This window comes from Nicotiana sylvestris, chromosome 2, assembly GCF_000393655.2.
Source record: "Nicotiana sylvestris chromosome 2, ASM39365v2, whole genome shotgun sequence".
Taxonomy (NCBI): Eukaryota; Viridiplantae; Streptophyta; class Magnoliopsida; order Solanales; family Solanaceae; genus Nicotiana; species Nicotiana sylvestris.
In genome coordinates, this window is record NC_091058.1 from 85,109,231 (window position 1) to 85,134,888 (window position 25,658).

The 25,658-nt window shown below is 37.8% G+C and overlaps 2 protein-coding genes across 3 annotated transcripts; one reads left to right on the top strand and one right to left on the bottom strand.

Moving 5' to 3' along the window:
- Nucleotides 1–11,141: 11,141 nt before the first annotated feature.
- LOC104239218 (lipid phosphate phosphatase epsilon 2, chloroplastic-like) lies at nt 11,142–13,991 on the top strand. 2 transcript variants are annotated; one of them, XM_009793795.2, is made up of 4 exons: nt 11,163–11,618; nt 12,475–12,700; nt 13,513–13,586; nt 13,696–13,991. In XM_009793795.2, exons 1-4 carry the CDS (start codon nt 11,337–11,339, stop codon nt 13,786–13,788), a joined length of 675 nt encoding a protein of 224 aa, XP_009792097.1. In that variant the 5' UTR covers nt 11,163–11,336; the 3' UTR covers nt 13,789–13,991. The 2 variants fall into 2 exon arrangements, with proteins under 2 accessions (XP_070024135.1, XP_009792097.1); XM_070168034.1 differs by lacking the exon at nt 13,513–13,586 and having other exon boundaries at nt 11,142–11,618; nt 12,523–12,700.
- A 1,721-nt stretch (nt 13,992–15,712) lies between these two features.
- On the bottom strand, nt 15,713–17,366 carry LOC104239217 (galactinol synthase 2). The gene is made up of 3 exons (XM_009793794.2): nt 16,912–17,366; nt 16,507–16,827; nt 15,713–16,369 (listed from the first exon to the last, which is right to left on the bottom strand). Exons 1-3 carry the CDS (start codon nt 17,239–17,241, stop codon nt 16,019–16,021), a joined length of 1,002 nt encoding a protein of 333 aa, XP_009792096.1. The 5' UTR covers nt 17,242–17,366; the 3' UTR covers nt 15,713–16,018.
- Nucleotides 17,367–25,658: the final 8,292 nt, after the last annotated feature.

A 25,658-nucleotide genomic window follows, 5' to 3' on the forward strand; every position in this document is an offset into this window, starting at 1 on the left:
TGGGCCGCACTGGTCAAATTCATAGGAAGGGTAGTCTGAACCCCACCCTGTGCAGACTGCGGTCGTTATTGTGCGATCCACGATGGTCCCTCTGCGGCCGCACTCCATTCTATGCGGTCCGCACTGGGCTGTTTCTGCAACATGCCTGTAACTATTCAATTCTTTCTGCAGAAATGTTACTCACTGCTTCTATTGATACTAACAATGTGAGATGATTGTGTTTGCAGATAATGGTTAAACAAAGAGGTAAAGGCTTCAAACAACCCGACAGAGGCGATTCCTCCCGGGTAAGGAAGCAGAGATTAGTTAAACTCACTCCCCAGGCTCGTCAAAACATAAAGAAGATGAGAAAGGCAATTAAGGCAACTGATAGAGCCTGTGATCTGTCGGGGTGTGAGTATCTGCCCTCCCAAGATATCTTTTCAAACTCAGTACCAACACATTTCTACTCAAGTTTCAGATTGACAGATAACACTCCTCCGCCATCACCCACTACCCAAGTACCAGGGCATGTTTCTACTGAGTCATCTGAGGGCTCGACAGTTGGCAGTGGTGAATACTCTACCTCCCCTACAGCTTCATTATCTGGGGAGGGTGCAAACAGAGGTAAAGAAGAAGTGCAAGGGGATGAGGAGGTAGCTGAGGGTGGTGAGCCTCAAGTTGGGGGCATTGCCCGAACTAGAAAATCCGAAGTTTGGGAGGATAGGTTCGTGAGCCAGGTGGCGTACCACAAATTTAGGGAGTGGTGGCCAGTGAGAAAATTGATATCGTAGCGGAGTTTCATTGACATAGATCTTTTACCCCACAACCCTGATGTGCATAGATAGTTCAGAATGAGAGTGGGTTGGGAGCACTTTTTAGATGACTGTGTGGATGCCAATGAACACTTAGTCAAAGAGTTCTACTGTAATGTATCCCACATCATAAAGGGTTCCAAAGTGACTAAGGTTTGGAACCTCAAGGTATTGTTTGACGGGAAGTCGTTCAACGAATACCTGGGTTTCAATGAGGAAGATGAGTCTCTTTACATGGCAAAGCTGGAGACGGGCGAGGAGGTCAGTCCATGGTTATCTCAGTACTTGGCAATCCCAGGTGCCGTTCCAGAGTGGTTGACTGTTAGGGTCAAGATACTATGGAGGACCCTAAACTTTGAGGCGAGGGGCTGGGAGACATTTGTGTGCAGTCGGTTAGAGCCTAATACCCATGGCCAGATACTTCCTCTCCACCGGGCTGTTTTGGTTGCTTCCATTATGGCGGGGTATCCCATCAACATGGGGAAGGTGATGTCCCGGATCATTTCTATAGTGGGTGTCGAGAGCGAATGGAACTATCCCTTCCCCAACACCCTTACTATGTACTTCCGGGACTTGCAAGTGGACAAGAGACCATACGACATCAAGGTCAAGGCAATAGCCTCGTTCTCCTGGTACAGCTTGAAGGGGAATGACAACCCCAAGGACAAGAACCACAAAGCCCCTGCTTCTACCCCAACTGTTGCTCGATGACCTAGTCTCAGCAGCTCATCCACAGCCGGAGCAGCCCCATAGGCCTCCGAAGAGGAGGAAGATCCATAGAGCAGATGATGCCATCATCCAGTTGGCGGACCCACCAGAAGCTTCCTCTAGTCAGCCACGGGATGTACCAGTTCCACAGCCTGTCGAGGTTCAGGCCCAGGTCCAGGTCCCAGTAGTAGTAGAGCAGACCACTGGGAACTAGTTAGAGATTCCCGAGCACACAGAGGACCCAGGGACCACCCATGAGCATATGCAGATAGACATGGCTTAGGGAGTCTTCATAACCTTTTTCTATTATTTTTTATGCTTATTTGGACTAGTTACTTTTATCGCATTTTTTATCTTTCGTTGGGTATGTATATAAAGTTACATCATTGTATATATTCATCCCCGTTATATATTCAAATCCCCTATTGTACATATTCGTTCTATTTTCGCAAAAAAAATTCATTTTAGCCTCTTATTTATGTTCGTAGCTTTTGTTTTGTTTTGGACGTTTTCAAGAAGCCTTTGGTTTTCTTAATGCCACGGTTCTTTCCAAAGGTGGAGTGTTGTGTGAATCGGGTGGCTCTTCCCAATGATGGATGGCGTGACAACCTTATTAAGGGTTTGAGACCGTTTTTGTTTTTGTTCTTAGTTGTTTATAGTTAAGGATACCTCAAGCAAAGCTTCACTTGGGCCTAGCACATTTGTCTTTGATCCCATGGTCGAAGACAAGATGTTGTGTTTAGGATGGTGAAAGTCGTGACCTTGAGACTCTTGTGTTGACCGATAATCATCAAGTGGCTTTTCGGGACCATTGGGTGCTCAAATTGTATCTAATGTCTTTAGCAATCCTTTAGCTTGTGTGGTGAGAAATCGAATTGTGAGTCCAAGTCCCGAGCCACTGGTTTAGAACTTGCCCTGAATGTTTGTTGAGGCGAAATCTTAAGTGAAATGTGACTTGAGACGTGATTATAAGCCCTCCTAGACCCAATAATATCTTGAAAAATTCCATAGCCTACCAATGATATGATCCCTAGTTAACCTTTTTGAGCCTTAGACCTTTTTCTTTCAAGAACCATGAGACAAGCCTATACCCGTTCTAAAAGATACCCTCTCTTGGCACCCGATCTTTCCTTGAGCACATGGAAAAAGTATAATTTTGGGGGGAGAGACGAGGGTGGAAACAAAGTGATAAAAGGCACAAAAATGAAGAAAAGGAAAGGCAATGAAATAGAAAGAAAATCAAAATACAAAAAGAATGCTCAATGTGAAAAAGAATAAAAAGGGATTCAAGAAAAGCAAAAGAATGAAAGGTGTGGAAAGTTGAAAAAGGAGAAACGGTTTGAATTGCATAAGAAAGAGTGACAGCGTGTCCCTCTAACCCCTTAGAAATAAGTGAGATGACTCAAAGAGTCAAGAGAATGTGTGTCAAATAAATCAAAAGAAGTGCTTAAGGGAAGATGGAACCCACTTAGATCAAAACATTTCCTACTCTGAACCAAAAGCCTTCACAATGACTCCACAAAAGCCCTATATGATCTTGAGTTGAATGAAGCTTACATTAGTGGATACTTACATAAGGGGCAAGCATATGGTACTTAGAGCCGGACTTGTGATCTTTTCTTGAGAGAGATGAGTGAATTCTCATTAACCTCGATTTGTGTGCCACTATTCTAAAAGGTGAGGTTTACTTAGGAAGAGCTGAGGATGTGTGAGTTTGGGTTCCACAATGACCAAAGTAGTTGATAGAGTTCTTTGATGTAATGAGTCAACTCTTGATGCTTTTGTGTCATACTTGATCCATGATTTTTCAAAGGTTAAATGTTGTTAATGATTTATTTGTATTGAGGGCAATTGTTAGTCCCAATTGATGCTAGTTGAGGTTACTTTAGGATATCTGAAAATTCTTAGATTTTCCCTTAAGGGGTGAGTCTTATTTTGTTTGCTTGAGGACAAGCAAAAGCTTAAGTTTGGGGGAGTTGATAACTAGGGATTTTGACGTGTTTCATGCTCCTTCTTGCTTACGCTTTGATTATAAATTCTTACAAAATAGACCCAAAAGGCTCATAAGTTGTGCTTGATTGCAGGTTTGATCAATAAAGTGACGAGACGTCAAAGATTGGCTCAAAAGGAGTGAAACCTGCACAAGTATCAAAGACAAGACAACTCAGGACAAACAGGCCTAGTGCCGCCACACTACACTTTGTGCGGTCCACACTAGGGAGATTTAGAGAGATGGATTTAAAGGAATCAAAGCAGTACGGCCGCAGTACATATTGTGCGGCCCGCACTGAAGACACCGCGGTCCGCACAACCATTTAATGCGGTCCGCGAAAGCAAACTTCAGAGAGATGTAAAGTGCCAAGGTTCAAGCATGTGCGGTCCGTAGTCCATTCTGCGTGGAGCGCATTGGAAGCCTCCGCCGCCGCGGTCCATTCTGTGCGGTCCACGGATCCTGGGTTTAGAGAGTTGAAATTTCAGAGCCAAGAGCCTAGTGCGGCTGCACACCATTTTGTACAGTCCGCACTGAGCCTGCAGGAATATTTTTGTACAGTTTTTCCAGCTTAGTATAAATAGAACCTTTTTCCATTTTTAGGGTATCAGCTATTCTCTAAACTGAGTTGCCCTCGTTAGAAGAGAATCTATAGCCATTTTGGGCATTTTTACTTATTTTTTATCATTGAATCTTTGTATTTACCTTAGCAATTAATTAATATGTCTTTATCTTCATCTATTTCTCTGTTTTTCTCTTCAAGCATGAGTAGCTAGACCCATTAACTAGGGTTGTAGCTTAACCCTAGTATGGGTAATTGATGGGTATTGTGATTTAGGGCTATATTGACTATGGGTGTTTGTTATTTGAGTCAATTTTATGGTTTAATTTATGAATTGGTGGTTGCAAACACTGGTTTGTGCTAAGTTGACTTGGCTCTTCTTGAGAAAGAGAGCCTAAGTCTCCAAAATTGACACAACAAGGAATTAAGATGGACTCAAGAGAATTGATAATCCCAATTAAAGGGTTAAACCTCGAGAGAGTAATTACCCGACTTAAACCCTAGTTGCTTGAGCGAATTTGCCTACCCATTTGGTCTTGAGAAAGTCAATTAGGCAAAATCACTCTCTCTACCGAGAGATGTGAGAGTGGGTAAAATTGTGCAGCGGTTATAGCATATTTCTCCAATCATGTAAATCGTGCCTTAGAAGCAATTACCCGTCAATTGGCCACCTAGAAGGATGCCACTACCCTAGTGCCTTTTTATCCATTAGATACAACTTTTAGCAATTCTCGTTTAGCATTATCTAGTTGCATTTATAATTAGTAGTTGATAATAGTAGTTTGTTAAAGAAAAACCAAAAATGATTGGAAGTGATATTTGGAACAACTACACGATCCCAATCTAAATAGATACTCGACTCCATTCCTAGCTCCCTGAGGAAATCGATCCCGACCCACAAATCGAGTAAAAGCTATTGCGACCCTCTCTTCCTACTTTTTAGTAGTGCGGAGTAGGTAGCGATCAAGTTACCGCCACAATGACTTGTTCTTGGCCATAGTCCCATTCCCCTCGATGATTTCTCAACTACCTCTCTAGTTAGGCCTTTTGTAAGTGGATCCAACACATTATCACTTGACTTTACATAGTCAATCGTGATAATTCCTCTAGAGAGTAGTTGCCTAACTGTTTTATGTCTTCGTCGTATATGACGAGATTTACCGTTATATATAATGCTCACAGCCCTTCCAATTGTCGTTTGGCTATCACAATGTATGCTTATGCCAATAGTTTGGGCCAAAATGGAATGTCTTCCAAGAAATTCTGGAGTCATTCAGCTTCTTCACCGGCTTTATCTAAGGCTATGAACTCAGCCTCCATTGTAGAGCGGGCAATACAAGTTTGTTTGGATGACTTCCAAGATACCGCTCCTCCACCAATAGTGAATACATATCCACTTGTGGACTTCAAATAAGTTGAACCGGTAACCCAATTTGCATCACAATATCCTTCAATCACCGCAGGATATTTACTGTAGTGCAAATCAAAGTTTTGGGTATGTTCTAAATATCCCAAAACTCGTTTCATTGCCATCCAATGAGATTGACCTGGATTGCTCGTGTATCAACTCAGTTTACTTATAGCACAAGCTATAATTGGTCGTGTACAATTCATGACGTACATTAGCATCCAAACACACGAGCATAATCCAAGTGTGATATGCTTTTTGTTCTTTGCTAATGCAAGATTCACGTTAATTGGAATCTTTGCAACTTTAAATCTTAAGTGCTTGAATTTTTCAAGTACTGTCTTAATATAATGAGATTGTGACAATGCCAGACCTTGAGGAATCTTTTGGATCTTAATCCTCAGAACTAAATCCGCAACTCTCAAGTTCTTCATATCAAACTTGCTAGTTAGCATACGCTTAGTCGCATTTATGTTGGAAATGTCATTATTCATCATCAGCATATCATCCACATATAGGCAAACAATGAATATGTGATTTGGAAAAATTTTAATGTACACACATTTATCACATTCATTTATCTTAAAACCATTTGCCAACATTGTTTGGTCAAATTTTGCATGCCATTGTTTGGGTGCTTGTTTTAGTCCGTAGAGGGACTTAACAAGTCTACATACCTTCTTTTCTTTACCTTGAACCACAAACCCTTTAGGTTGTTCCATGTAGATTTCTTCCTCCAAATCTCCCTTTAAGAAGGTTGTCTTTACGTCCATTTGATGAATTTCAAGACCATAAACTGCAGCTATAGCTACTAGCATTCGTATAGACGTAATTGTCGTCACTGGAGAATATGTATCAAAGTAGTCAAGACCTTCTCGTTGTCTATACCCTTTGACAATAAGTCTTGCCTTAAATTTATCAATAGTGCCATCATCTTTCATTTTTCTTTTAAAAATCCATTTAGAACCCAAAGGTTTATTTCTAGGAGGAAGATCAACCAATTCCCATGTATGATTGTTCAATATAAATTCTATTTCACTATTGATTGCCTCTTTCCAGAACAATAATTCCAAAGAAGACATAGCTTCTTTAAATGTTTGATGCTCATTTTCCAATAAAAAAGTCACAAAATTTGGTCCAAACGAAGTAGACGTTCTTTGACGTTTACTACGCCTTGGATCCTCCTGATTAAATATACTTTCTTTTGTTTCTTCCCGAGGTCGTTTAGATCCTTCACCAAACGACTCACATTCCTTTTTATACGGATATATATTTTCAAAGAACTTAGCATTATCTTATTCTATAATCGTATTATTGTGAATGTCGGGATTTTCTGATTTATGAATAAAAAATCGATATGCTTTATTATTGGTCGCATATCCTATGAAAACACAATCAACTGTTTTCGGTTTTATTTTTACCCTTTTGGGTTTAGGAACTTGCACTTTTGCCAAACACCCCCACACTTTCAAATAATTCAAGTTTGGCTTCCTTCCTTTCCATTTTTCATATGGAATGGATTGTGTTTTGCTATGAGGTACTCGATTTAGTATCCGGATAGCCGTAAGAACGGCTTCCCCCCACAAGTTCGGTGGCAAACCAGAACTTATCAACAATGTGTTCATCATCTCCTTTAATGAACGATTCTTTCTTTCCGCAATCCCATTGGATTGGGGCATGTAAGGGGCTGTTGTTTGATGAATAATTCCATATTCTAGACATATTTCTTCAAAAGGAGATTCATATTCACCACCCCTATCACTTCATTTTGACTTTCTTGTTAAGTTGTGTTTCAACTTCATTTTTATATTGCCTGAATGCGTCTATTGCTTCATCTTTACTATTAAGTAAGTAAACATAGCAACATCGAGTATTGTCGTCAATAAAAGTTATGAAATACTTCTTTCCACCGCAAGATGGTATTGACTTCATGTCACAAATATCTATGTGAATTAAGTCTAACGGATTTGAATTCCTTTCAACCGACTTATAAGGATGTTTAACATACTTAGATTCCACACATATTTGACATTTGATTTTTCCCATTCAAACTTAGGTAATATTTTCAAGTTAATCATTTTTCGCAAGGTTTTATAATTGACATGACCCAAACGTACATGTCATAAATCATTTGACTCCAGTAAGTAAGAAGAAGCTGATGTTTTATTATTATTTTTGACAACTATTACATTCAGCTTGAAAAGGCCCTCAGTAAGGTAACCTTTTCCTACAAACATTTCGTTCTCACTTATCACCACCTTGTCGGATACAAAAACGCACTTGAAATTGTGCTTTACAAAAAGTCCAGTAGAGACTATGTTCTTCCTAATTTAGGGAACATGAATGGCGTTGTTCAAAGTCATGACCTTGCTAAAAGTCATTTTGAGAAATATCTTCTCATATCCTTCAATTTCTGTTGTTGCAGCATTTCCTATAGAAAGCGTCTCTTCGGGTCCAACAGAAGCATATGTAGAAAATACTTTCCTAACAGCACAAACATGGCGAGTGGCTCCAGAATCAATCCACCACTTCATATCACACAAGTCATCAATGTCTACGTGCTTTTCAATCATGTTTGCTTGACCCTTCTTCAGAAACCATGTCGATGCATTGGCAGTCACCATCAGACCAGTTTGGTTTCCGTTGTCATTCATCTTTTTTCTGTAAAAGAATGACAAAAACAAACGTTTAAACTTGGAGTGAAAAAATCACGTAGATTTTAATCTCCAACAAACCACCACGAAGGTTTTTAAACTGGAGTAAAAATCACGTAGATTTTAATCTCCAACAAACCGCCACGAAAGCTTTAAAACTGGAGTAAAAAATCACGTAGATTTTAATCTTAAACAAAACGCCACTGAGGCTTTAATCTCCAAAATGGGAGTAGACGAAACCACAAAGGTTTTAGTCTTCAGAATTGTAATTCTCCAACAAAACGCCATGAAGAATTTAATCTCCAAAAATGGGAGTAGACAAAACCACAAAGATTTTAGCCTCTACAGCAGTAAGTATACCACAAATACAGAAATAAAGATTAAATTCCTTAAGCTTGTTAGTTGTATCTTCTTACTTGTTGTATCTGTAAATAATAATTCTGGAGAAAAGAAAGTTAGCATATAAACGTAAATATAAATTAAACAGTAATTAATTCGAGCTCACTGAATTTACAGTGTTTCCTTAAGGAATTTAATCACCTCCTCGTACCCAAGGTTATGGATTATTTCCTCCCAGGATAGAACGAATTACACACTGGTGTAGCGGTACTTCAAACCCTAGTGTTTCAGCGAACACAAAGTTCGGTAGCAAATCACACTTACGGTTGCTTTGTTTTTGAAGTTTAAAAACAATGCAAAACAAAGGAGGAGAACTCAGAAGTCGAATGGAAATTCTGAGAGGAAGGACTGCAATTTATAGCCAACGTTGAGTTTTAACTGAAGAGGAGATCAACAACAGGCAGATTGCTCTCAATTCCATTTCTGTCCATTCGTATATTTTCAACAAGCTGCTACACATATTTATAGTGCAACCAGCTGATGAGAAACGGACCTGATATCATTCATTTGCCCATGGTGGAGCATGCACTAGGCTGCTATTGGAGCAATCACTTGGAGCACTTGCTATTATGGAGCAAATACTTGGCCATGGTGGGAGAAGTACTAGGCTGCTGGAACACTTAGTTATATCCACGGATTGGAAAACATCTGTTACAAACACGAATAATATTATGTTAATATTCACTATTAACAAATAAATTTGGTCCAAAAAATTAATCAATAGATCGATCATTTGACCAAATCCGAATCCGAATCCGAATCCGAATCCGAAGCCGTAGCCGTAGCTGAAGCCGAGCCGAGCGAGCGAGACGATGACGACGCGAAGTTTGCCTTCTTCTTAACTCTTTAAGAGATACAAGAAGAGCAATTGTATATATACTCACCAAAAGCCTTTTCATCTTCCAATATGGGACAATGTCTCATTGTCAAGAGAGCGAAACTTAAAATTTCACTCAAAAATTTTATTTTCCCTCCATTTCTCATTCACCCTCTTTTTAAGACTTTTTCATCTTAAAAAGAAACTCAACAGCTCCAAAATGAAAGAGGAAAAAAAAAAAGAAAAAACAAAGGAAGAACAAGAACCGGAAAAGAAGAACTGAGGAGGAAGAAGAAATGTTGTCGGTTGAATTAAGAGAGAGAGAGAGGTGGGACCCATAAAGTAGTTGGATAGTTGGGTCAAAAAAATGAAATTCGGGTAGGTATTTGCCCGGTTGGCAAATTATTATGGGTCCCGATGCCACGTTGAAAATCTGTTAGGGTTGGGGACGATTTTGTACACTTTAATAACGATAGGTGTATATTTGGACCGAAAGTAGAAACGTATATAAACATGACTAATTTTCGATAGTATAGGGACAATTTTGGTCTTTTTTCCCAAAATATATTGGCATTGGGTGTTTATTCAACACTAATAAATACATAAAATGTAGTATTTGCTAATATACTTCTTTCACTTGACCGAAGTTAATTAATATTCAATTTATCTCAATTTATGTGATATTTTTTTCTTTTTAGTTCGTACAAAAAGAACTACTTACATTTTTTTTTATGTTTAGTTACAATTCGCTAAGATGACATATAACATATGTTCAACCAAAAATGGAGCACACATTGCCAAATAATTTGGAATTCTCGTCAAAATAATGCATTTGGGGTCATCTTTGGTAACTATTATTTCCAAATTCTGATTCAAACCACATAATCATGTTCTTCACCTTTACCCAAATGCCATAGATGGTCATTCTTCTTTCTTTCTTCTCCTCCTCCTCCTCCTCCTGCTCCTCCTCACTATAGATAGTCAATTTTCATAATTTATTTAAACGCCATCCATGAAATGGCATCTATCTGTGTTATGCAAGAAATGGGTTTCGACCTTAAAAATTGCAATCCTCTTTTCAATATTATCGTAGACATATTTATTTCTTGCGTTATTGACAGTCGAGGAAATATTAAAGTAACAATTCAAAAAAGTTAGCTTAATAGCTTGATAGAACTTAAAATAAATTTTAATATCTGAAAATTATAACATCTTCGATAAATAATGTTATTGATAAAAGTTATTGAAGCTTAATGCGAAAAATTGGAATGAAAGGAATCAGAGAAAATAATTAGAATAGTCCCTTAAATTTAAGGAGTAAACCACTCTCGTCCCTCAATTATATATTCCACTTAACAGAAAGCTTGTTAGAAGGCTTAATGGCGACTTATTCGGACGTGAAAATTGCAAGAGCACTTCATTATTGAAATGATCGTGACTTTCCAATTTTGCATCGTCTGTAAACATATGGTACACTTTGTTTATGTCTTTTTCTTTTTCACTTATTCGGACCTGAGTTTGGTGAATTTGCAGTATTGAGTTGGAAAATGGAAGCCATGTCTGAGACTAGAGTCATCCAATGTCACCACCATGTTTCCAACTTTGAAGGAAACCCCCTTAAGTTTTACGCATGTCGTTAGCTTTGGACCATAATTGCCCCAATATCACATATTTGGAGGATGCTGTATGTTAAGTAGAGTATTTGAGGGATGAGAATATATTTACCTCTAAACTTAGAAGACCCTTGTGATTTTTTTTTCCTAATATCTCACGTACGACGGGATGCTGCGACATAAGATCCGGTTAGGCAGTGAGATGCATTACTTGTCTTGCGCCAACTAAGACCGCCAGCCACTAAAGTCAAAATAATAGTGAAAGTGAATTTTAAACTTCATTGCTCACTTCTTACACCTCCTTCAAATTACATGTCTCTGCTCAACATGATTATAAGAGTCTTGTCTCCTTAATTAAAAAGCAGAGAAAGATAGAAGCGCAGCTACCAAAATGTCTGCTGCTACTAACCTTGTATATCGACCTATACTAGTTACCCAACGTCAATTTCCCAGACTCAATAGATTTTCCACTTTCAAATTGGATTTCTCACGCAAATTCTTATCTCGAACATCCATTTCTCATTCTACAAGGTACCCACTTCCCCCTATGATGGATTCAGTCAAGAACCAAGGCGCTGCCGGTGATGAAGGTGTTACTCTTGGTGGTTTAGAACAAGAAGCTCTGTCCATGAATATTGGTTCGGGTGGAATAGAAGCTGCTCTCAATAGCCTGGTTAGTCAACCTTTGACATGCTCCGTACGTTTTACCATTGCTTCATGTTTATGTATCATTCCTTTAATTTGACATTTTATAAAAGAGAGAGGATGTTTGAATTTTCTATGTGCAACTGTGTGCTGGAATGGTTGTCATATATATGTAAGATAAAATCAAAAAAGAGGAATTGTTGGAGCGGAAAGCTAATTTGCTAGGGGAATAACTTGCTAGTCTATTGGCTGTACGGGAATGATTACGGGAAAAAATTTATATATATCTTATGTAAAACTTGATTTATAATAGCTAACGCCAAGCTCCACGTTTACTTTACAGATTGTTTGTTGTAATTTTTCAATTTTTATGTCCTGCTTAGTTGGAACTGATAAATTGTTGCATTTGCAGAAATCTTGTTATTTTCATTTTCACTGCAAGTCCCTGGTTCTCAAAAGAGAGCTACTTATACTGATTTTTAATGAAGATAAATAATGAATGTTTGAATTTCCATCTGCGAGTGCTCTGGTTAAACTCATTTTTTTCAAGTTATCTTCCTCTCTGTTTCGGTTTAAACAAAAAATATTAGCTTCCACAAGTATTGTAATTTTGTTGTATAACTATATATCAAAATTGAAAAGTTTGGATAGTGCTATTTCTATTTAACACCCCTTTTTTTTTCTCTCAATCTGATTAGTGGAGGAAATACTTCCTCACAATATCATGTTGGTCCAGCAGACCTGAATGTTTTGCGACTTGCGCTGTACATTATTTGATCAAATTTATTAGCAAAGTCTGTCACTAGTTATGTCCAGCTCTTTGAATTGCTTTTGAAGTCTTGGTGTTGTTAAGATTTCTAATGCTTAGTAGGCCTAAAGTACAGAGTAAGTGGCTGATTGCTGCAGTTTTCGGTATTATCTTCTTTTGGAAGCATGACATGGAAGCAGTATGGGCTACTTCAGGTGGAATTATCAATATTTGTCTCTCAATTGTACTGAAGAGGATACTTAACCAAGAACGCCCTGTTTCAACATTAAGATCAGACCCTGGAATGCCTTCTTCACATGCCCACTACATCTTCTACACACTCACATTCTGTATCCACTCAAGTAAGCTTCTCATACTAATTGATCAAATGCATAAATTTACTTTGTCTTTTGATGATTCTTCATCCGTGTGAATATATATCGTTCCAGTTCCACCATTATTGGTTCTCTTGAATCATTGCTTTCAAATTTGAATATGTAACTAAAAAACTAAAGGACTACCACTAAAACCTGAAGATGTCAGCTAAAAGAGTAAAATTAATTACTGTTACCTCTTGTGGTTATATGTATATTTGTATGGCTTAACGATACACTAGGGAAAGGGCTAAGAAAGTGAAAGAGGCACAAGCTAAAGAAGTAGTTGCTGCAGTTGTTTTTCAACTTTTGTTTTGTATTTTAAATGTGAAGAGTATATCGGAAGTAAATCTCTTTGTAATTAATCGTCTAATATCAATAAGATGCTAAGATTTTTTTGTTGACCATGAGAAACGCATGGCTTGAAAAGAACAGGTAGCCTGCTCAAGTTTCACTCTTTTTCTTCCCTTATAAATGTGATATTTGTATGTTATCATGATGAGGAATTGATGTACTAAGATTACTTTTTTGGACGTTCTTGAATAATCAGCCTAGTATTACTCGTGTGTTCATTTTCTCAAGTGCTCTGGTTGGAAGATTCAGTTATCATATAATCTACTTACATGTATCATCAAACAATATTGTTGTCGGCACAATAAAGGAGAACGTACATTGGTAATCTAGCTAGGCCTTGTTATATTTTGAGTTTTCTCGTCATCTCTTCTTGGATTTTCTGTAGAATTACGGTTTTGAGCTTACGAGATAATCCTTTTTTGTTCTCACTTTGTTGTTTGACGCAGTGATTCAATATTTCGGATTGAATGGAATAACTGCAGTTGTTAGTGCGTTTATCTTAGTAATGGGCTCGTACTTTGTAAGTGTGGATCGAGTTGCACCTTTTAGCGATTTTTCTGCATATATGGCTGTTCAATCTAAAAATGGTGTTGAAAATAACACAAGTTTCCTTGTCTTTCACTTTACAGTCGTGGCTACGAGTTTCACAACAACTTCACACATTAAACCAAGTAGCAGTGGGTACTGTAATAGGATTCTGTTTTTCCATTTTCTGGCTCTAGTTGTGGAATGTCGTAGTCATGAAAGCATTTATAGCCCACTTTTGGGTTCGGTTTGTAGTTGTTGGGGCTACTGTTTTTTGTATTGCTTTTCTCCTATACGTTATTCGAAATTAGGGTCTTGACGATAACACTGAATATTCTTTATAGACGATCATACTAATACAGAACACAGAATATATATGGTCGTATAGTAATTGACAATAGTTTTTTTTTGCTAGTATACAAAAAATCTTCTCAAACTTTACCTGTCATTATTTTGCAGGTATTCAAAAAATCTTCTCAAACTCTACCTGTCACTATTTTGCATATTACATCATGTGTTTGCTCTCGTACGGATTAAATTCTGTTTATATTACGCCTTTTTTTAACAAGAATTACTCCGTATATCATAGTACCTAGATAAAAACTTTAAGCAATTACTAAAATATTTTTTCATTAACCTTAGAAAGACAAGTATTGTAATGTTGAAATCACATCCAAACCCATTGGGACCATTGTTATCGTCGATTTTCCTTGATATTAAAAATACTGCAAAGAAGATGTTACTCCACGCATTCTCATCATGGACACGATCGATCAGCTCCATACAAGTGATGTCGCATGAAACGAGGAGTAGATTTGTGTTAATAAAACTTATATCTAATTATTAAGACGACGCAGGATAGTTTTTAGAAATTTTATCATGTAAAATTATTAGTCTTTTGCCGAGAAATTGAAATAAGACCATGTAAATGTCATATCTAAGTTTTATTTATGAGCGAAATTGAAGAATGATTACTGAAAATTTTTCAATAAAAAAATTCACATCCACTTAAATAAGTTTAGGCGTAGAAACATTCCCCAAATTGATGACAGAAACATCGTTTCAATATTTCAATTCGATTTTCAGGTATATTCTAACAAATAATTCTTGTCTCAAACTTAAGTTTGACTTCTATTGTCCTGTACTCTAAATTTGGCTAAATTATTGTGTCCTTTTATAAAAATATGGATTTTACTTTGATAATTCAACTATTTGATGGACGAGAGAACACAGTCAACACGAAACCTTAAAATTAAAGTACTTTTTTTTTCTACCGTTATTTACAATAAAGTTATTGAATTAAGTTACATTCCGTTTAGAGTAAAGGTTGGAGAATTTTAGTCCTTGGGATGAGATCATCACTCCAATTCACATAGAGAGAAACACCCTTCTTACATAAAGAGTTTAGAAAGGAATGAAAATAATCAAAAGAAAAAAAAGGTAGACCCATTCAGATGACCATAAAGATCATGAACATGCTTAAGCATGGAAAATTGAGCCTTCCAAGTTGCAAAGTTTTGGATGCTATGTAATTTTATTGGCAATTGTGATGTAGGATTAAATTGAATGACCATCGCACCAATATTCTTATCAGCATTAACAACTCTAGCAGTCTTGACCATTTGTGGAGGGTGAGTGGGAGAGAAAAAACTATAGGATCTTGCTCGCTAGAGTTTGTTAAGACTCTGATACCAGAGTAAAGCACAAAAAGCTAATTTGTTTATTGAATCAATGCAACCTTTAAATACAAGAGTGAAAAATCAATTTCCTAAACTAACTCCTCGAGAAGGACTAAACTACTTGCTGAACAAATTAGGAGATTTATTTGAGAAAATAAAGGACTAACAAAATCTTAACTACTGGTCAAAGAAGTGGTCAAAGCATAGTTAGTTAACTTGTGCTCTAATAAACAACATCACCACCTTAAGAAAATATTTTGGATAAATGTATAAAAATTACCACATAAAAGTTAAAATGAAAATGAATCCATAAACCTGTAAGGAAAGATATCTCATTCGAGAGAACAAGAATTCTGTACAAAGTCAATATCATTTGTTTTACTACTCTTTCATCAAGTAACATGAATTGATATCATATCAAAACAACATTGTTGCGAGGCCATTACTGAAACCGGTACCAAAATAAGTATTAATGTAAATACGTATTTCATTTATGTACTTTTCCAACATCGACGAAAACAAAAGAAGAATAAAAAAGACACTCAAAACCCGCAAGTTGTAGAAGAACTTCACAAAATTCCCAGTTCTCCTATTCTGCAGACAACCTTTGTCTGTTGCAGGCGAAGAAAAGCAGTCTGTAAACCCAAGACCCTTATAATATATATCTCTATAACTTTCTTTCGACCCTGTGAAATACCAAAGTTTAATAAACAAACAAAAAAGACTAAGACAACTTCAAAGCAATATACTAAGCGGCCGATGGGGCAGTTATATAGTGCACAACACCCGCCTTAGTAAGCGCTGCCTTAAATTTGTCAGCTTCAGCATCCACTGCAGTAACATTAGCATTCTTGTAATCCAATGACTCATCATTGTATATATCCCACCATTTCTTCACCAGCATCTTAATGTCTTCTCTGTCCATGTTCTCTTCCTCGCCAGTGTACCTCCACGGCTTTGACCCCGCCGCACAATAGTGAACAACTTTCACCTTCTCAAGTTCCACATTCTCTGGGTGACGCCACAACATAGCTAACACCAAGTTGTAATTGTTTGGAATTGGCTTGTATACATCTCTGAAGAACATGTTCAACAAATCCTACAAAATAAATCCAGCTATGTAAACATACGTAAAGAATTAAAATTGTATATATAATTATATTCTTATTTGAATTTTCACTGTTTCTAGATCCTGATCAGTTCCTTTTGACCGTGAAATTATTAAAGTATAATTACCTGCTCGGCAAAAGGAGTAGGAGGGGTAACTTTGAGGGTGGTCAGGAGATCATCGTAAGTGGATAGACTTGGCTCAAAGACAAACATGCCAGCATTAAAATAAAGTGGTGGCTTGGGACCCAAATCTTCAGTCCACTGGACCTCATCTGGGCACTGTTGGCAGTACCCAACCTTGTACTGTGGGGTGTGACTCCAAGTTTTCTCACAGAAACAATCCATCACCCCATAGAAATAGCCATCTGGCAAGTCAAAGAGGTGGTCTATGTTATCAAACACCTGGATATCTCCATCCAAGTATATCATCTTGCTATACTCCACAAACTGCAATTATTCATTTAACAAAAAAACATTTTAGCACCAAATATAAATAAAAGACCATAAGAGATGGAATGTTCTCGTATGTACCTCCCAAATACGGAGTTTGGAGTAGTTGATGACATAATAAGCCATAGCAAACTGAGTTTGGTTCTCTGGAGGATAAACTGGCTCGATCTCTCGGACTATACAACCTTGGTTTATGAGTATACGTCGATGTTCCTCTGGGACATCAGGCAAAATAGCCACAACAAGCGGATAAGCAGATTTTGCCTTTCTCAATCCTTTAGCCAAACCGACCACGCCTTTCACGTAGTCACCGTTACCTGCCAAGAACGTCACATAGGCACGGCTTGACAAACTTGCCGCCTTAGCCAAACCAGTAGCCTTGGTTGCTAGACCAACAACATTAGGAGCCATTTTTGGAACTTAGAAATGAGGATTCTTTGAGTGATTTGAGATGAGAAAAAAAGAAGCTAGCTCTTGAAAGTTTTGAATAAAGAGTGTTTTTTAGTATGTTATCAAGTGAAGATTTCTTTATGACTTTGATGTGTTTTGAGTGTTTCCGAGGATTAAGCTGGGGTTGTTTATATAGGCGTTGGATGGAATGTAAAAATATGTAAAAAATGAATTGTAACAGTACGATGTCGTATGATGTATATCATGGAAACGACGTCGTGCTACGGCATAGTTCTCCGCTTCCTTGAAGTAGCGCATTTTGGGCCCGTAAATCTGGTTCTGCTTAAGATCAACGGTTCAGTATTTTTGTTGCACAAATAGTGACGGTTACTTGTTGCTCGAGAGAAATCTCTCGAAAGTGGGCGGTGCTTTCAGTAATTAATTAAAGTTTCTTTTTTTATAGTAATTAATTAAAGTAGAAAACACTAGAATAATCTTTCTTTTTGGCCCACCGTTATCTCATCGCTTAAATTACCCACAAAAATAGAAACCTGGATCTCGCTTTCGATTGTGTCATTTATTTCGGATAAAGTTAATTACTTCAAACACTCTTTTATAATATGTACTCAATTTCATATACATCTTATGTTCCGAATCAAAAAGCCAAATCCCATAAAACAATTTTTTTACATATATAGCAATGCATCAAAATCAAATACGTAAACCAGCTATATATAGTGAAATCTTACACAAAATTAATTCGTCGATTGTAGATACGGGTTTCCTATATGATGATTACCCTACACAAATATAACGTGTTATTAACCTTGTAATTCTATATCAAACACCGAGCATTGTATGTATGAGGTAAAATTGGCCGATAACAGGTGGTCGAATGGTAAGATGACACGTGAAATTGAAGATAAGCAAAGGACTACATGGGAAACAATTAACGACGTGTGTGACCGGTATTGGGTGAATTCCGAAGGGAACATAGTCGGCAGTAAAAGTTCGAAGGTTTGCCATCAAACAACATTCAATTAGAGAATATTTGCTAGCGTTAAATGAGCAACCGTTACAGAGAATATTTGCATTCAAGGTCTGCTGTTATATATTCATCAATGACACTTTGATTCTCATTTATAGAAGATGCTTGATCATAGGATCTTGTTTCTCTAAGTTGAGCTATAAATAGTAAATTTAACAGCCATTGTAGGGATATGAAACATTCTACACGCAAAAGTTATACTTTACTATTTTGCTCTCATGTTTTATTATTATAGCTCTCAATTTAACAACTCCATCATTGCCTTGTCTTTACTTTTACTTTAGCTCTCGGAAAGGCTGAGTTCGGAACTAGGCTTGTTACCTTCTTTTTTTTCAATTGTTAAATCCTAACTTTAGTCTTATTTCTTTATCGTTCTTGGATCAAATCAATTCGTTTGTCTATCAACCAACATTACAAATTCAACTGTACCATTTTACGGATAAATAATTTGGCACCCACCGTGGGGCATAGACAACTGCGTAATCGCTTTGGTCCGTTCGTTTGTTAGTAACGAGTTTTGTTTCTTTCCTTAGTAAAATCCGGATATGGCAGCCAACGACGTCAACAACACACACAATGTTGAAGCAAGCGTTGAACGAGAAGAATTGTCCCAGCACGATGACTCAATTAGTGAGACTTGTAACGAAGGGGATGAGACGACCCCGATTCGTGAAGAACAGTATTCCCGACATGTGCGGGAACCAACTCCTGATGATGCGGATAAGGAACATTGTTGCGACCAAAACACTCACGCAAGTGTACGCGATCGACAAGTAATATAGTAGTAAGCAAAGTATCGTTCCCACGAGGAATTATGATTAACTTCTCGACTGATGTAGACTCAAACAATTATCAATTCAAGCTAAATTATGACAAACTATATAAAGAACCAATTTACAATTTACTTAGTAATTAAATAATAATTCAATACAAAATTACTACACCAATTACACAATATTTTGATAATAATTTGGGTAAAGATATTCCAGGGTCATGGACTTGCTAGAGATCATGCTACTATTTTAGCTTAAGATTGATTTATTGAATTATCCGGGTTATTGATTATAGGGTTAATAATATTCATAAGAATCTTTCGAGTTCTTATGCATCTATTCAAGTTAAATTAATATCTATATGTCTATGGTATTAATATTAACTCAAATGCATTTACAAATCCTATTTCTCAACCAAGCAAGGCAATTAAGTATAATTCTATCTTAATTGCGAATCTTTCACCCGATGCCCAGGATCCGGATCTTGCTCTATTTGATTCTATATGCAACCAAGAATTTCCTTTTTTAAGTTTAATTCAAGATTCGTAAATAATATTTCACTGTTAGTTATGCAGTAAAATAATTATAAGCAGAATCAAATAAACAACCCATAACGATAGATTCAAGATCTTCAATCTAAGCTTCAAACAACAAGATCATCTAACATCCATGACCCAAGAATACTAGAGTTTTTAGCTACTCATAGTCATACAAAAATCAACAATAAAAGTTTTAAACATAATATTAACAAGCAACAAGAAGAAAGTTTGAAAGAACTCTTTAAATCCTTCTCCAAGATGTTCTTCTTCTTCTCCTTTCTTAGCTCCAAGATGAAGCTCCTTCTTCACTTTCTCTCTCAAAGATGAATAGTATTTTTGCACTTACTCCCCCTCAAAATCTGATCTTCTCCATAATGGAGTTCTTGCTTTATGTAAGTTGAGTGGGATTTAAGAAAGAATTCTGATTTTACCCCTAAATAAAGTCTTCTCCGGATAGGACCCGCGTGAACTATCGCGCGAAGTTTAAAAGTTCGCGCGATAGTTCGCACGCTTCTCTTGGCTTCCAGGTAGAAACATTCGCGAACTATTGCGCGAAGTTTCAAACTTCGCGCGATAGTTCGCGCGCTTCAGTAGCTTGATTTTGTCCATTTTTTCCGTCTCGTCCTTACACACACTCGACTCCTAGGGGTTGTTCTTGCTCATAAATTATTCCAATCTCCTCTTGAAAGCATCATTAGGCTTCTCATCCCGCAAGGTATACAGCTTTTGAGTAGAGCCTGTTTTTCCATCAATTATCCATAATATGACATTGGAATATAATCAAGCAGAAGCATAAACAATAGCTAAATCACCCAGATTTCGCCTATTATCAATACCCCACACTTAATTCATTGCTAGTCCTCGAGCGATCAACTAGAGAATTCTTTACTCAAGTCTTTCCCTTAACGCCTTACACCTAGAACAATGTACATGTATTACGCTTAACAGTGAACAATTCTAGCCTCAAAGTCGACTCTCAAGTGCCATGCAATATTCACACTTCCTCAAAGTACTCTATATAGAAGTCAAGACTTGCTTTTCTATCACGAATCATATGCCCTCACAATTATATCAACAAAAACTGAGTTCAATCCATCACATTCAATTCATATGCCCACATATATCAAGGAAATCACTCAATCTCACAAAAGAGGTCACATGCATGCAATTGGTACCATAAGCTTGCCCTTAATGTAAATCTCTACTAGTGTAGGCTAGCTCGATCCAAAATCAATTAGGACTTTTTCATGGTTGTAATGTGGGCTAAGGGACGGGTAGGATGTATTTAGGAATAGTGACTCAACCCCTAAGCACTTTAGCACATCACACGAACACTTTTCAACATAAATTATTCAACCCACTTCTCATTTATACACAATGTCATCCCACATATACACCTTTTTTCTTTAAGCACTCTATTAATTTATTCCCACTAGCTAGACCAAAATTCTTAGCTCCAAATTTTTCACTCAATTTCTGCTAGTGGTGTATTTGTTTACAACATAAGTGCACCTTTCATCCTTTTATTGGTTCCACTCAAAAGTCACCCCACACTTATTTCCTTCTTACTTCTTTCAGTGCTCTTCTCACAATTAAAGTGCTTTAAGAGGTAAAAGGATCAAAATAATGTCAATTAAGAACAAAAGGGTATAGGCTTGTAATGCGGGTGCCAAACTAAAAATCTGAAGGCTCAAAAGGGTTAACTAGGGACAAATTTTATTTTTTAATAAGCAATTAAGCTCAAAAAGGTCAAAGAAAGCCTAACATCATTTTTCAAACCGAGCATCACCTCAAATTTCGCTTCAACTCACATACCGGGCAAGTTCTAGACACAAGTACAATACATGGACTACACAAAAACTCACCACACATGGCCTATGACTCATTCCAGATCAGCTCATCAAGACGCTCCATTACGAGCATTCAATTCAGTACAAACATACAAATTAAGGCACTTTCAGTAAGGTTCAACAATTAGGACTAAGCGTTACACTCTAGGGTCTATTGTGTTCATGTGTGTCAACGCTATGGGTTCTCTTCTATAACTTGCATCCCTTTATTTAAAAAACAAAAATTCATTCTTGGAGCTAAAAACTCCTTAAAAAAATATTAGACCCACTACATATGCTCAGTTCAACATAAACCCTTGGAAAAGAACCATGGCTTAAAGAAAAACCAAGGGGGATTTGTTATACTACCTAAAAATAATAAAAAACATAAAAACAAAAATCTTTTTGTTGTTTTCAATAAGCTCAGTCCCTCAAGAACTCCTATCTAAAAGAATCCGTCATCGGGCCGCGCCAATATAACTATAAAAAAATTATATGTTTAAGAACAATTACTCCAACAATACTACAATTACTAACAATACTAAATCACCAAAACATTTAAAAACAAAAGTGAAATAATCACGCAATCCCAAAATATTATATTTCCAACAATCCAAAATAATTTAAACAACCTAAAAATTCATAATAATTACTACCATCCTTCCACCCCACACTTAAAGTAAGACATGTCCCCATGTCTTTCATTATAAACAAGAGATGAAGCAGAAGTACTTCCCTGATGAGTCACTCTTGATCAGACACAGTTTCGGGATTCACGTTGCACGCACGCCCCAAGGCTCGCAGCCAACCCATGAACTTCTTTTCCGACTTGACTTGTCGGTCAGCTATTCTGTCCACACGAGTATTCAAATCATGCATAGAAGTGCGTATATCAGCCACCTCTTGTTCCAATGTGGTGGATCGGGATACTCTGGCACTTCTTGAAGAGGATGCTACGCGTGATAATGCTGCAGCTGATCTTCTGGGTGCTTGAGCAGTGCTTCTCCCTCCACATCCATATGCTCTTCATCCTCCGAAGCGTTCGAACCACTTTCATTCTCTCTACCTATCTCTGCTGCTGGGGCTGCCTCCATGGTGTTCGGGCCAGGTCTTATCTTGTGGCTTTTTCTTACCAGCCCATCCACACGAATGTTTTCAGGCACCTGCACATTCCTGCAAAGTCTAGTCACCAAAGAAGGGAAAAAGAAACCATACTGGCGTTGGGGACATCTGATGAACATCTCGTCATGTATCACTTTGGCCATGTCGAAGGGAAGGCCCTTGATGAAACACCAAAGCAACACAGCTCGGGGTCCATTCACCTCTATAGTATTTGTGGAGGGAATAAGTGGAATGTTGATCACGTACAGCCAATACTTCGCCTCTTGAGTTAAGACGGCTGAATGGAACTTCTCTCCAAATTCTAGACATTCTACCGTTTTCCCTGGTTCACAAATTTCATCAAAGAAGCGCTCCCACTTGGCATCGGTTGGATGGGGCCCATATTCATAGAAGTTTGAGTTCTCAGGTAGAGGGTCGGGCAGTTGATAAGCTGCGCGTATCGCCTCAATGGAGGCATCTACCTCCTTCTGGCTCACTGTGACCACCTGGTGGACGTGCTCGGGTAGATTGGCATAGAATTCTTGTACCACCATTTCATTAGCCTCCCCTGGCTCGTCAATGAAAGCTTGCAACCCCCGCTCCATCAACTCATTGAACATGTGGGGGCATCATTCCTTGACCTTGTTGATGTTGATGCCTCTTTCCGCAATTGCCTTCTTAACCGCCTTTGCTATAAAACGGTTATGAGCCTCAAGGGAGACAAATTTGGTGTTGTCAGAAGAGCGCGTTGGAGCAGCCCTTTGGCGGCTTGATGATGGACCTGTGGCTTGGCGCTTTTTCATTGGTGCCATAATACCTGCAAAACGTGGACATATTAACTCAACCCAATAAAACTATTATGACTTGCTGCGGTTACTCAGACTTCACACGCAAAATTGGTCATAACTACATAATCATGATCATTGAGGCTTTTCCACAAACACCTTGTGGGCAGTAGGCTCTCACAGCTTTTTTCTAATGGTATTGCAACAATGGCTTCCCACAAAAGTTCATTCATCACCCAATTCAAGTACTACGCATCCCACACTTACAACAAACTAACCCCACAATATATTTTACCAAGTTTGAAACCCAAATAACAAGATACAACTATATTAATAGCTTAACATTCAACAAGAAACTTAAAATCTGAAAATAGCAAGAGAAAATCATAAAACTAAAGAAAACTAAAACTAGGGTTCATACCTTGTTAGAATTCGTGAGGTGGGGTGAAGCTGCTAATGATTTTAGGGAAGAAACCCTAAGTATTTTGAGATATGAGATGAGTGCTTGAAGTTATGAAAGTTAGGGGGTTTTGTTGGTTTGGAAGAGATGATTGTGTTTTGGGGGTTTTGGGTTTGGTTTTAATGGAAGGGGAAGGGGTATTATCTATTTATCTTACTAAAATAAAAGAAACAACAAAATAAAACAAACACAAAACAGAACATAAAATGCCTGAAAAGTTCCAGTCTTATAGGATCGTCCAGGCGCGCGAACTATCGTGCGTTTAGTGCTCTCAGGCAGAATGGTGCGCGATACTTCGCGCGTTTCAGTTACACCCGGTTTTTTTATGTAGTTTTTTTAATAAATAACTCATAGCATCTGCCCTTGTTCACCTGCATTTATTAGTACATAAAAAAAATTATATATTCACAAATACCACAATCGTTGGTTTGCCTCCCAACCAGCGCCCTGTTTTACGTCGCGGCACGACGCCATATTGCATTAAACATCAGTTAAATCTACTGAGGTTTTGTGGCGTTGAATGTCACCGCCCCAATAGTGTTTAATTCATTGACCATTTACCAAGAACGTGCCTGTTGAATTAATGTTTCGCAATTCAACTGTTTCATGAGGAGTTACACTTACTACAACAAAAGGGTCTGCCCAACGGGACTTAAGCTTTCCTGGAAAAAAGCTTTAGCCTTGAGTTGAACAAGAGAACTTCTTGACCCGGTTCAAACTCACGATGTTGGATGTGTTTGTCGTGCCACTTCTTGGTCTTTTCTTTATATAACTTGGCATTTTCATAAGCATGCAACCTAAACTCATCAAGTTCTTTGAGTTGTAGCAGTCTTTTTTCTCCAGCTAAGTCCATATTCATATTTAGCTTTTTGATTGCCCAATAAGTTTTATGTTCTATCTCAACAAGCAAATGACATGCTTTTCCATAAACCAACCTGTATGGAGAAGTACCTATTGGAGTCTTGTATGCAGTTCGGTAAGCCCATAATGCATCTTCTAACTTACCGGACCAATCTTTCCTATTTGCGCTCACAGTTTTCTCCAAAATCTGTTTCACCTCCCTGTTTGACACTTCAACTTGACCACTCGTTTGAGGGTGATATGCAGTAGCAACCTTGTGTCTTACACCATATTTTGCTCGAACATTTTTCAATAATTTATTGCAAAAGTGTGTTCCTCCATCACTTATCAACACCCTCGGAGTTCCAAAGCGTGTGAAAATGTGCTTCTTCACAAAACTCACCACTACCTTTGCATCATTAGTAGGAAGAGCAATGGCCTCAACCCACTTAGACACATAATCCACTGCAACCAAAATATATTTGTGCCCATTAGAATACGGAAATGGTCCCATAAAATCTATTCCCCAGACATCAAAGAGCTCTATTGCCAAAATATTTTGTAAAGGCATCTCGTGCTTCTTCGTGATCGTTCCGGTTCTTTGGCACCTGTCACAATTTTTAACAAAAGCATGTGCATCTTTAAATAATTTTGGCCAGTAAAAACCTGATTGCAAAACCTTTTGTGCAGTTCTGGCTCCACCATGATGACCTCCATAAAGAGAGGAATGACAGTCATGCAATATTGCATTCATCTCCTCCTCAGAGACACACCTTCTTACCAATTGATCTGCGCATTGCTTGTATAGAAAAGGCTCGTCCCACATGTAGAATCTCACATCATGTAAGAACCTTCTTCTATGGTCAGTTGTGAATTCTGGTGGAGTCACCCCACTTGCAATGAAATTCACATAATCAGCATACCACGGGGTTTCATCCAAAGTGATGGCTAGCAAATGTTCGTCAGGGAATGTTTCTTTGATTGATTCTCCTTCAGTGACATGGCCTCTATTTTCCAGCCTAGATAAATGATCTGCAACCTGATTCTCTGTTCCCTTTCGATC